Below are 12,525 nucleotides of genomic sequence, written 5' to 3'. Positions count from 1 at the left end.
CTGAAGGTAAAGCCTGTAAGACTATGGCAACTGGACAGCAATAAATATGAGTTGTCACAAGAGACTAACTGTTGAGGAGGTGTTCCACTAAAATATTTCTATGCATATTGTTAAATTAGCTTATCGGGGCATGCTGACCTTTAGACAATGTGAACTACTGCAGCCTTCAGAGGCAGAGCCTTATCCCCAGTTCCAAGCAGCAGTATCCCCATCCGCTTGGCTTTTACACCTGCAAGGTCTTGGTTTAACCCCTGCTTTGACAACCATGCTGTGATATCAACATCACTTTAAGGGCAATGCCTTGTGAAAACACATGCCTTGGCTTACAGAGCTCATGTTAAATATTTTTAAAGTGATCCAGCATACATACTTCTATTTCATGTTCATGCCTCCTAATGAACAGAAGACTGACTTCTTTCTCTCTTTGCTATTGGCAGTCTACACATTTCAGAATAGATACCAACCATTGTTCATGACTTGAAAGGAGAAGGAAAGATAAAGAGAAGCCCTCCTTCCTCTGAATTTACAGTGAACAACTTGCCCCACTAACATCAAAGAAAAATATTCACTGGAAGCACCCAAACATATACTCATATGAGAACCTGACCTCTTGATTTGTCAACTTGAGTAGTGAGCTCAAGACTCTCTGAGGAATTTTGCTTTGCACTTTCTCTGCAAAAGCATTTTTCATGTATATCCTTCTACCAGCAGAGTTTTGATGCAAGCGCGGGATGTGAAAAAGCAGAAAGAAGTAAAGGAAAAAAAAAAAATAAAAAATAAGCTAGCCAGTCATGGTAACTTGGAAAATAGGTTTAAAATTAATTTGCAAAAAGCCATGATGCTCAGGGGAAATTTTGGCAAGCGAGAAGATATGGAAAGAGAGAATCTGAGCATCTGCTTTCCCAATGGACTTAAACTTTCTGAAAATATAAAGTGAATTTAAGGGAGTTGCCCTCCCAGAGCACTTATTAGCTGGAACTGGTTTTGTGAGCATTCTCTGCTTCTGACAGCCATGCTCTAAATTACCACTCCATAAGACTCAACCAGAAGTTATAAAATAGCTAAGCCATAGCTGCTGTTCCAATTTTGCAGGCAAGCAATGCATATACCCTGCAGTTGGCCAGGAGACATCAGGGAGGCTCACAACTTCTCTTCTTGTGGCAGGTCTTCCTGCCTCCCAGTAGCCTGGCAAGCCAGCAGAAGGCTTCATATTTCATGCTGCCATTCCTTTAAAAGCATCAACCCCCCCCAAAAGCTGGAGATGCTAATGTTTCATCATTCAGTAATACTCGGAATATGATAGCAAAATAATCAGGCCATATAAGCTAAGTGTAGATTTGGTTTATCATAACAATAACATATTACTCAGATACATTTACATAATTTGCCATATTTCCTATACACATGCTGTGGCTTTCCATTCCCATCTTCCCATCTCCTTTCGTTTAGAAAAATAAGCAGAACACTTAACACGCTCAAGACTTCACACAGATCTATCAATATCCAGCCCTGCTGGACTTCTCACCTGGTGAACATAATCCCATCGCTCACTGTGAAACACCTGCATCCTTAAATTGTACGGGACTACCCACATAGTAAAGCATAGATATACAACTAAATGTTGGCAGAATCGAGGCTTTAAGGTATCTGTCTGTAGTTTTACCATGTTTTTCCATGATACCTAGTTTATTTAAAGTCACATAGCCTTATTAAAAAAGAAAAAATAATTTTAAAAAAGGCATAATAATCTTAATAGACTTAATTTTGTAAGTGAAAAAAAATTAAAATGACTTAAAAGAACAGCTGAAATCTGATGGGAATTGAGGATAAATGCTTTTTCCCTTTGTTAGAAATCCCCCGCAGCTTTGCCTTACGATTTACTGAAACCACTGGAAACTATCATCTGAGTTCACCGGGAACAGTTTTTCTTTTTAAGCAGCTTATGCATGAGCAGATAATAGAACGGGGAAAGAATTCCTGTTAGTGAAGTAAAGCCCTACTAAAAATATTCTTTAGAACCGTAAAGTGTTCTTGAGAATAAAATTAAATGCTGATAAAGAAGAGACAGATAACCAGTGAGTTAGAGACGTCTCTGTCACATGATGCTTCACATCCAAACATCTGTAGATGGAGAATTTGAGCTTAATACCTTTCTTCGTGGAAAGCCTCTAGATGTGACCTGCTGCTCAAATGTGAAATCCTCAGTGCTTTGTGACATCCCATTAAAAGTTACTTATGACTGGCCACTTAACCTGAGCAGTAACCTTTCCGTCTCTCAGCCAGCAGAAAGGGCATAAGACGCTGAAATCGAATGACTAAATTAAAAAAGGTAAAACAAACGATCCATCCTTCTCTTGGCATCCCATCAACGCTATTGCATCTGTTTTGGCCTCACACGCAGGACCCCCTGACCGTGCCCTGAACAGCAGGGCTGTGCTGGGGGCTCTCGCACAGAAACCCTTGCTGCAAGCGGCATCCCCACCGCGTCATCCGATATGTCACGGCACAGATGTGGGTGAAGGATGACCTGCTCGAAAGTTGTTATTTTGGCGGGTTCCAAAGATAAAATCTCCATTACATTTGTACTTCTCTTTACCACTTCAGAGATCAAGGTAGCAGGAAGAAAAGAATTGTTGCTCCCACAGTGGCTTTAAGGAAATGTTTTACAAAAAGTGCAATTATACTAATGATGTTGGAAAGGAGGTAACAAAAACAGGTTTTGTAATAAGTACCTCTTTTATTCCCTAGCTAGTAGGATGGGAATTTTAAAGTTCTCAGATCAAAACCTTCCATGTTCCTTTTTGGCTTGCTATCTTCCATGCAGTTATCTTCTGCAGCTGAGTATCATCATTGCCATGCTGTGCTTCATTTCTCAAGCTCCAGGAAACCTGAACTACTATCCCTACCGAGGATGCAACAATTTGAATAATTACACCTTTTAAAGTTACAATATTATAAATAATTATCTCATTTTTACCCAGTAAAATGTGTTATTTTCACGTTTCCAAGCACGCTTGCTTTGCCACAGTGAGGGTGAAGTCCCAGAAAGAGAGAAGCCTTTACATCCAGAAATCTGAGCAGGTCCTTTTTTAACGAAGTCTAAAGAGGACGTATTCAACTAAATCCTTTATGAACAATGCCACTGTATATATCATGAAAACAAATTGAACGGCCAACATTAGGATGCACGCCTACAATGAAAAGGGGAAAGCGGTCAAAATGTTTGGGTGAAGTTTCTTTTCAAACAGAGTATAATATCACTTATACCTGGTGTTGCTGAGAGTTGCCATCAAGATAATACTTGCATAACACCTTGAAAACAGAAAGTCTACACCCAACAGGCATGAGGTCCCGTGAGGATATCCAACACCACCACAGCCCAGCAGACAGCTGCAGTGATGTTCCTGCAGGGCAAGGGTCCCGCGGCCAGCACGGACACAGGGATTCAGCACAAGCACGGGCACTCACTGCTCCTACAGCAGAACTGCATGCATTTTTCTTCTAACAGAGAGGCATTTTGTTTTATAAACCGCACTTACACATAGGTATTGGTTACTGTAAAAATTAGGCCTTACCAGTATGACAGATGCCTTCAAAACATAACAACACCACACTCCGTTAGTGTGAGCATCCACTTGTTAAATGGATGAAAGACATTTTCCCAGGTCCATGCGAGCAAAAACCAATTTCTCAGAGAGCCGAACTGTAACATCCCATCGAACTGCCCTGCATTCACATTAAGCTACAAATTACATTATGATGTAACACAATCGCACTATCTACAACGTAACTCCCCTCAAATTCAACTATTTAAAAGTGCTAGATACATACCAAATTAGGGGAAAAGACATAGTTTTGAAGGTGTGTGATGCTGCATGGTCTGACAACACACAGACGTGTGAAAATTGCCAGGAAAGCTAACCCTTACGTGGCCTGAGTGTCTGACACCGTCCCTTGGAGTCGGTGATGAGAAAGACCCACTTCCACTTGCAGACCAGATGCTGTGCTCAGAGCCTAGGCGTCAGGAAACTCTGTCCAGCAAATCTTATGTGGCTTACACTTTTGGAGGTTCCTCATCAGACCCTAAGTGGATAAGCCAGCATCTCACCCCTAATGAGCATGAGTATCTCAAGACCAAAGCCATTATGCACTGTCACATGGCTTTTTGTCAATGAACCGCGAAGTCTCTCTGAAATCGCAAACTTTTAAGTAACTCAAGATTCAAGCATCATGATGAAGCCCGGCTAATTCTGAGCAACTTCTCATCGCAAAGCTAAATACCAACCATCCACTTTCAAAAACTGCTAGGCAGCTTTGCTTTGCAGCCCCTGTTGACCTGAAGTCGACGTCTGGGCGCTGATGCACCGCGCCAAGCAGCAGGTACGTGGATGCCAGCTCCCTGTGTGAGGTAACACTTTTTCTACAAATTCAAACAGATGTCGGGGCGCTCGGGACACCCCTTACGAACAACTCGCCGGGCTTGCGAGGAGCCTCGCCGAGGGCAGGTGGCGAGGTGTGAAGGCGGGATGGTTGCGAGGTGTGAAGGTGGGGAGGTTGCGAGGTGGGAAGGGAAGGTTGCGAGGCGTGAAGGCGGGTGGGGGCCGTGCCCGGAGCCTTCCCCCAGCGGCTCCCGCTCCCTATCGGCGCGGCCCCGACGGGGGGTGGCGGGTGCCGGCGGCCCTACCTGGGATCTCCACACGACGTAGGCGGCGGGGCGCGGCCCGGGCGGCGAGGGCTGCCCCTTCCTCTGCTGCAGCCAGCGGCGGGGCGACGAGAAGATGCTGTTGGCCGACGGCGTGCGCGCCAGGAAGGGCAGCTCCCGGCCGGGGCTGCGCTTCCCGCGGGGGCTGTCCGGCTCGAAGAGGCCGCTGCCCGGCGGCGAGCGCTCCAGCGGGGTGCTGGGTGTGGACGACGAGAAGCCGTGGGGCGGCGGAGGGGCGCCCCGGGCACCGCGGCGCTCCCCCGGGGGGCTGCCGGCCGCCCGCCCCCGGCCCTCGCCCTCGTCCCGGCCGCCGCCGATGATGGCGGGGTCGAGGCTGCGCGTCTGGCGGAGCCTCCGCTTGGAGAGGCTCCTGGCGGCGGGGGCGGCCGGGGAGGAGCAGGAGAAGACGCTGCTCAGCAGGCTCTGCGCCGACATCGCGGCGGCCGCTGGCCCCGGGGGGGTGGCCGAGGGGGACCCGGCTCTCTCCCGGTCTCCGGTCCCGGCCGCGGCCCCCCCCCCCTCGCCCCCCGCCCAGTGCCCGGGCTCAGCCCCCGGCGGCGCGGCTCGACGGCGGCACCGGGGGGCTCATGGCGGCGTCCCGCGTCCCGCTTGGGGCTGCTGCCGCCGCGGTCACTTTGCTGGGAGGGGAGGGAGGGAAAAGGGAAAAAAAAAAAAAAAAAAAAAAAGTTGCGAGAGAAAAGGGGAGGGAAGGAGGCAGCCGCGGAGCCTTTATCTCAGCGCGCCGCAGCCTGCCAGAGGCACTCCCCCCGCGGCCGCGATGCGCACCGGGCAGCTCGCCGCACACGGACCCACGGGTCCACGGACGACCGGGACCGATGGGTCCCTTCCCAAGGCGAGCTGAGCCGTGCCGGGCCGTGAGGAGCTTTGTCGAGCCGAGCCGGGCCGCTCCCGGGGACGTCGTCGGGGCGGCGGCGGCCCCGGCCGGGAGCTGCTCCCCGCGGCCGCCCTGGCGCTGCCCCGTGGCGTTTGGGGCAGGGACCGTGTCCCAAGGGGCTGCCGGGGCTTTTTGGGGGTCTTCCCAGGGACTGGTCCCGGGAAAGCCCCAGTGTGCCCCGTGCTACGAGCAGGGACGCAGCCCCGTCCCGCAGCCTGTGCCGGAGAGAGGGGCCCCCGCAGGGCAGGTAGCTGGGGTCCCCTTCTTCTCGCTGGTGGTGTCCTCCAAAGCACCGCCTGGAGTGGGCTGCAGAACACTTCCAGCTTACAGTACACATCTCTGGGGCAGGCCTCCAGCGGCAGGCCTCAGCCAGCCAGCACCTTCAGGCCTGTGCCTTCTGTCCTCTGCCAGCATGAGGTGGTGATGGTCTGTCTGTCTCCGCCATAGCAAACACACGTTTTGAGCATGCACTCAGCCGCTTCTGACAGCCCAAGCTGAACAACTCCACGCAAAGGGACATGGACGTTCATGTCACCAGCTGATCCATTCTAGAGACTTTCTCTGCTCTCTCTCCAAGCGCAGACAAGGAAACCTTTATCAGGAGAAAGGGACGAGCGTAGGAGAGCCAAAAATGTGAGGAAACGTGGGAGCAGAGCGCCGGCAAAGGAAGAACACTGCACAGCCCCTGCCGTGTGGCAGCCGGCCAGCCCCTGCCCACCTGGAGCGGAGGAAGCAGTCCCTCGCCACAGGATCTGACTCCTGCCCCCAGCCCCAGCCAGGAATGCAAAGTCCTCCCCCCACTGGAAATAACAGCGACAGTTTTAGGGCTCTTTCTGGAGCCCCCAAGCCATCATTTAATTAGTGCTTCAACTTTATTAAGCTGCTCTTAACTGTTAGCCTCATGGGTGAGTTCAGACCTGCTGCTCTGTTGTCAGTGAGGAGTACAGCTGTTTTCTGGGGGGTGAAAAGCAAAACACAAACCCAAATCCCTTTTTTCTTCCAGACCTATACTTAATTTACGGGGGGAGTGGAAGACACCTAGGGAAAGGCTAGCTAAGAGCCCCAGTGCAAGTCTTAAATCTCCTTGCATCAGGTGGAATCACCAGCGGACTACTGGTTCTTTGGGGCTTAACCTTCCTTCCTTTGACCTGAGAAACCACCATCTCCACAGTCCCCCCAAAATGAGTGCGGGGAACTCTTAAAATTCCTTAGAGAAAGACGGGATAGTTTGAAAAAAAAAAAAAAAAAAAAAAAGCCCTTGAGCACAGCACACGAGTTATCTCCCGCTCATGCTGCACTTTCTCCTCCAACCCTGGGCCATCCTGGACCGCGTGCAGGTAAGCGCTCTGCGGCAGCATTTTCTAGTTTCATCAACAGAGGGAGCAGACTGTTCTTTCCGGCGTGGTATTACTTACAGTTCTTAACCGGCAACAGAGTTTTAGCCCATCCACCTTCAGAGGGAGGTAGGTGTTTGGGTTTTGTGTAATGTTTCTCTGTGGGAGGGGGCTTCTCAGTATTTATTTTCTGGAAAGGAACTTTTCCCCCTTATTTTAATAAACCAGTCTATTGCATAATTCCAAACTCTGCTAGATCCTCCACAGCGAAGGTTGCAGCTGTTTTTGTTTAAAGCCTCATTTTCCCTCCTCATTAATGCCTTCAACAAAGTCTCATGCCTGAGACTAAGAAGGTCTGAAGCATGAAGCAATGACCCAAGTTTGTTTCTACACCCCTGTGCCCATGCTAGCCATGTGGTTGAGAAAGACACATCTACAATACAGCTTCACAGATATGTGGCTCCAAGCATTAAATTTTCTCCTCTACAAATGTATCAGTGGAACATACAGGGACAGGAAGATGTGAGGAAGCCGGCAGAGGGAGAAATTCAGAGCTGTGAGGAGCAGATACAACAACCATGCCCACCTCCCAAACCCAGTGGAAATGTTTCCTGCCATTTTCAGTAAGATGCTTTTCCCACTTTGAAGAGCTGAGACTGGGGCACAGCCAGCCTCCAGTGAGCAAAACTCCAAATGCAAACTCAGATCCTTGCACAACACACATACAACCTGTGCAAGGAGACAGAAACAATCAGACTAATGCAATGGTACTAGCATCAGCCAGCTTACAAGTATCCACTCTAACTTAAGTGGGTGCAAACCATTCTCATTTCCACTATCTCATCCCAGGTACTGTTATTACCCATCTGGTTTTCTCCATGAGAGCTCTCCCACAAAAACAAAACAAACAAACAAACAAAATAAAAACAAAACAACAACAACAAAAAAAACCTAGAGCCCTCACAAAAAAGAACTGAGGATGACTTTCATGAGACAGAGACCTGAAGAATCACAGCTGACATTCAGTTAATAAAGCCAGCATATGCATGGAGATTCAGAACTCCATATAGGCAATTTTACTACCCATCTTTGCTGCCATCTGTATCTTTCTGAGGCAATAGCAGTATCAACACTTAATATTTTTTAACGTTGCTGTTTACCATCCTTGGAGGTCTTCAAGAAACATGGAGATGTAGAATTTGGTAGCACAGTTTAGTGGTGTACTTTAGTGCTAGGTTAAAGGTTGGACTAGATGATCTTATAGGTCTTTTCCAACCGGAATGGTTCTGATTCTATGATCATCACTATAAACTGCATTATTGTGTGATCTGGCAGCACCACCCATGCAGCTGGGCTCCAGAGCTGGGCACCATACAAACTCCAAACAAAAAGACCATCCTAGTCCCCAGACCTTAGCTCTAATCTCCATATGAAAGACATCAGCTGTGTAGCCATGTATGCTGAGAAATGGTGAGATGATCCTGGTCGATCCCATATTTGTATGTATTCAGCCCTTCCCTTCTGAAGCTGTACCAGCGAAGCTGCAGCTGCTCCTCATAAGGTCGCAGTAGATACCGAGAAATTTTACAGTCTTGCATGGAGCTGTGAGTAGACAATGGCGTGGGCTGACTTCTGGAGTCAGAAAGGCTTTGCTAACAGTTTGCATTCTCATATTTTTTTCGGCAAAAGCTTAAATCCAGTGAGAAAGTTTATTCCTTGTTCTGTCTCACTGCCTCTCACTGCCTTTATGCAGTTGTCTGCTGACTTACCAGAACGTAAAATCTCTCTTCAACTTTTCAAGTCTATATTTATGAAAGGGAGCATTAGTAATATGGATTAATAATGCAATAAGAATTCATAAACATTTTGAGGGATGAATGCATTTCCTAATTACGACTTTCCAAGTCATCAGTTTTATTCTGAAAAAATGTTCAGTCTTACCACACAGAGTAGGAATATAGAAACGTTCCCTGGGCATACATACATGGTTGTCTGGGAAGCCAAAGCTCAGCTGTTGCTGGAACTGGCAGAGGATGGCAAGGGCAAGCAGAGCAGCTTCTTTTATTTGCAGTATCAGTGAAAGAATAGAAAGGAAGATGTGAGACCTCTGCTGAAAGGAATAAGCGACCTAGTGATAATTGACACGGTCAAGGCTGAGGTATTTCATCCTTTCTTTGCCTTGATTTTCACCAACAACGTCTTGTAGTCCTTTGTGCCTTACAGAGAAGAGGATCTGTCAGTAGCAGAAAAGAACAGAGTCAGAGCTCTCTTGAGGAACCCCAGCCCATGCAAGTCTGGGGGACCTGCTGGGATGCATCTGAGGGTGCTCAGAGAGCTGGCTGATGTCATCGCAAGACTGCTTGTTATCATCTTTGAAAGGTCATGGAGGTTTGGAGAGGTATCCAGTGGTGGGGAAAAGCTAAGTATTGCACCCCTGTTCAGAAGAGCAAGGACAATCCAAGAGGCTACAGATTGGTGACCTCCCACAGCTTCCTTGTCGGAACAAGTAGACAGGAGAAAACATGTCTGGATTATATATATGAATGGTTTATACTCTACCTTGGAGCTAGGTTTAAAGTGGAGGTCTTCAAAAAGCCTGTCTTGGGACCTGTCCTGTTTAATATCCATATCAATAACCTGGAGGAGAGAGAGTGCACTCTCATCCAGTACATGGACAACATCGAGCAAGGCCAGGGAGCAGCTCTGCTGGGAAGGACCCGTGTGCCCTGGTGGCCAATAGGCCAAACATCAGCCAGTAGCATGCCCTAGCCACGAAGAAGGCTAACTGCATCCTCGCTGCATCAGCAGAAACATAGACAGTAGAACAAGGGAAGTGATTGCTGCCTTTTACATAGCATTCAGCAGACCTTATCTGGAGGGCCGCGTCTACTTTGGGTGCTCCCGATACAAGGAGGATGCCAATAAACTTCAGCAAGTCCTGTGGAGGGCCACCAGCACAGCTGGGAGCTGGAATATTTGACTGCTGGGGAGATGCTCAAAAACCAGGACTTCTTCAGTTTGGGGAACCTAATAGCAGCCTTCCACAATGTGCCCCAGAATCATTTCTTGGATTATCAAGAAAGTCTATCTAGGCTCTGCACTGCACTAGTCAGAACTAGTGGATGACAGGTGGGAGTCATAAACTGAAACAGGACTGGATATACAGAAATCAATCAATCAATCAATCACTGAGAGTTATTAAGCATTGGATCGGATCACTGAGAGAGGCTGTGGAATCCCCATCACCGGTGATTCTCAAGACCCACCTGGACAAAGCACTGACCACCCTTGTCTGAATTCAGTTTGGGCCCTGCTGTGAGCAGGAGGTGGGACTGGCGACCTCCTGAGGACCCTTCCAACTTGAATGGCACTGTGGTTTTTAACTGAGCCTGAATTTTGGATTAAAGCCAAGAAAAAATTAACCTTTTAAAATTTTGTAGTGATTTTGTATAGATGTGTATCACCTGTCTTACTAGCAAGCTTGTACAGGCTGCATGGACAGGCTTTAGAGAAATTATGTTAGTGTACTTTTAATAATCTCTGGTGTTTTTAATCATATCACAGAATCATTTAGGCTGAAAAAGACCTCTGAGATCATCAAGTCTGACTGTTAACCTAGCATTACCAAGGCTACCGCAGAACCATGTCCCTAAGACCACATCTCTACGTCATTTAAATACAGCTAGGGGTGGTGACACAACTACTTCCCTGGGCAGCCCGTGCCACATTAGTCTGGAATTAGAAGGAGATCCTTGACAGAACTTAAAATCAAAATGTGTAAAAAAGCTCATTACCATTACACATGTTTTGGTAGCATTTTTAAAGATAACAGTTTATCAAAATACGAATGTATTCATCTCAGTTAATGAAGACTGCACTCTGTCTGGCCTTGTGAACAAAATCTCTAAAAATAAAGGTGAATTAGAAAATTGGAGCATTTTGCTACTCATTATTTCTTCAGAATCTATAGGCATAAAAAAGTGAAGCCGCTTCTTAACCTTACTATTTTTCTTACAAGAGAATTCCTAAAACTTTAATTCCTGGGATTTGATATTTGGACTAAGAGACATATCTAAAATCTAGCTCTTCTAAAACTTTTCTAGTTTTCAAGTGAAGACAGGAGAGTTCTGTTATTTACAGAACTTATGTCTATGTTACAGTGTAATTGATCTGTGGGCATTTTAACATCCCGTTCAAAGTTACTCCTCCAGAGGTGAGCTCTTCAAAAGTGTTTGCAGAAGCAGACAGCGTTGGTGAATGATTTAAGTCCACGCAAGAAGCCAGTACCCTGTCAGCAGCCTTGGCTCTCCTTGTGTTTGACCTTTACAAGGACGGTGACCAAGTATTACAACAGCCTGGTCCTGTCTCTACAGTGGCCACTGTGTGTTTTGCTAGTGACCTTGGTAAGACGTGTATGGCTGTGCCATGCTAACAACGTGCTTTGACATAACTTGAAAGGAAATTGCCTGTAGGGCTATGTCTCCCTGTAAAGTTGTCGTGTTCCCTTATTTCTTCCCTGGCATAGGACTCTGCAGGTCAGTCACTGAGACACCCTCGGTATCTCACTCAGAAGAGTGAGAAAGTTCGAGAGAAGCAGCCCTGGTGGAGCAGGCTGTCCCCCTGCAGCCCATGGGTCCCACATGGAGCAGATCTCCACGCTGCAGCCCGTGGAGGAGCCCCCGGTGGAGCAGGTGGATGTGGCCTGGAGGAGGCTGCGGCCCATGGAGAGCCCCCGCAGGAGCAGGCCCCGGGCCGGAGCTGCAGCCCGTGGAGAGGAGCCCACGCAGGAGCAGGGGTCTGGGGGGAGCTGCCGCCCGTGGGGGACCTGTGTTGGATGGACCCCGTGGTACGGAGCCGTGTGGGAGCAGTGCTTGAAGAGCTGCTGCCTGTGGGCAGCCCCCGCAGGCTCAGTAGGGGAAGGACGGCATCCGTGGGAGGGACCCCACGGGGAGCAGGGGCAGGGAGGGACCGTGAAGGATCAGAGACAGTGTTAGGGGCTGACTGCAGCCCCATTGCCCTTTCCCCTGTGACACTCAGGGGGAGAGGAGGTGGAAAAGGGTGGATGGGGGAAGGTGGTTTTGGTTTGAATTCTCGCTGCCCTACTGCGCTATTAATTGGCGACAAGTTCAATTAACCTTCCCCGAGGGAAGTCTGTTTTGCCTGTGATGGTAAATGGCGAGCGATCTCCCTGTCCCTAACCCACGCATTTTTTCATTGTATTTCTGTCCTGCTGAGGAGGAGTGGGAGACTGCCGTACACCTATTATTTGTCTTATTATATGTCTTACACACCCCAGACTCGAAACTCGGGTTAATATAAATATATATATATACATATAAGTATGTATATACACACCCCGGCCGCCCCAGCGCCGGCTCTGTGCCGCCCCGCATCCCCGTCCCCCTCCGGGCCCAGGCCCCGTCCCCGTCCCCGCCCCGTTCCCGCCCCGCCGGGCGCAGCCCCCGCCCCCCGCCGCGGCCCTGCCCGGAGCCGCCGCGCCGATGCCACGTGGGAGGCGGCGGAGCCGCCGTCGGCGCCGGGCCGGAACCGCGGCCCCCCTGCCGCTGGGCACGGCGCTCGCCGGCCGCCGCGAG

At 48.9% G+C, this 12,525-nt stretch overlaps 1 protein-coding gene across 2 annotated transcripts in view; it reads right to left on the bottom strand.

The window, feature by feature from the left end:
• The window catches only part of ARHGAP6 (Rho GTPase activating protein 6), a 317,893-nt gene extending 312,559 nt beyond the window's left edge, over positions 1 to 5,334 (bottom strand). Inside the window, exon 1 of one of the 2 annotated variants that reach the window (XM_035340824.1) lies at positions 4,685 to 5,334. In XM_035340824.1, the coding sequence (XP_035196715.1) occupies positions 4,685 to 5,137 (453 nt within the window). In that variant the 5' untranslated portion in view covers positions 5,138 to 5,334. The remainder of the gene's footprint in view (positions 1 to 4,684) is intronic. The other variant, XM_035340749.1, reaches the window with a different exon arrangement.
• Positions 5,335 to 12,525: the final 7,191 nt, after the last annotated feature.

The sequence above is a fragment of the Oxyura jamaicensis genome, chromosome 1 (assembly GCF_011077185.1).
Source record: "Oxyura jamaicensis isolate SHBP4307 breed ruddy duck chromosome 1, BPBGC_Ojam_1.0, whole genome shotgun sequence".
In the NCBI taxonomy this organism is placed as follows: domain Eukaryota; kingdom Metazoa; phylum Chordata; class Aves; order Anseriformes; family Anatidae; genus Oxyura; species Oxyura jamaicensis.
The sequence above is the reverse complement of the archived record's forward strand: the minus strand, read 5'-3'. Positions and strand labels throughout refer to the sequence as shown.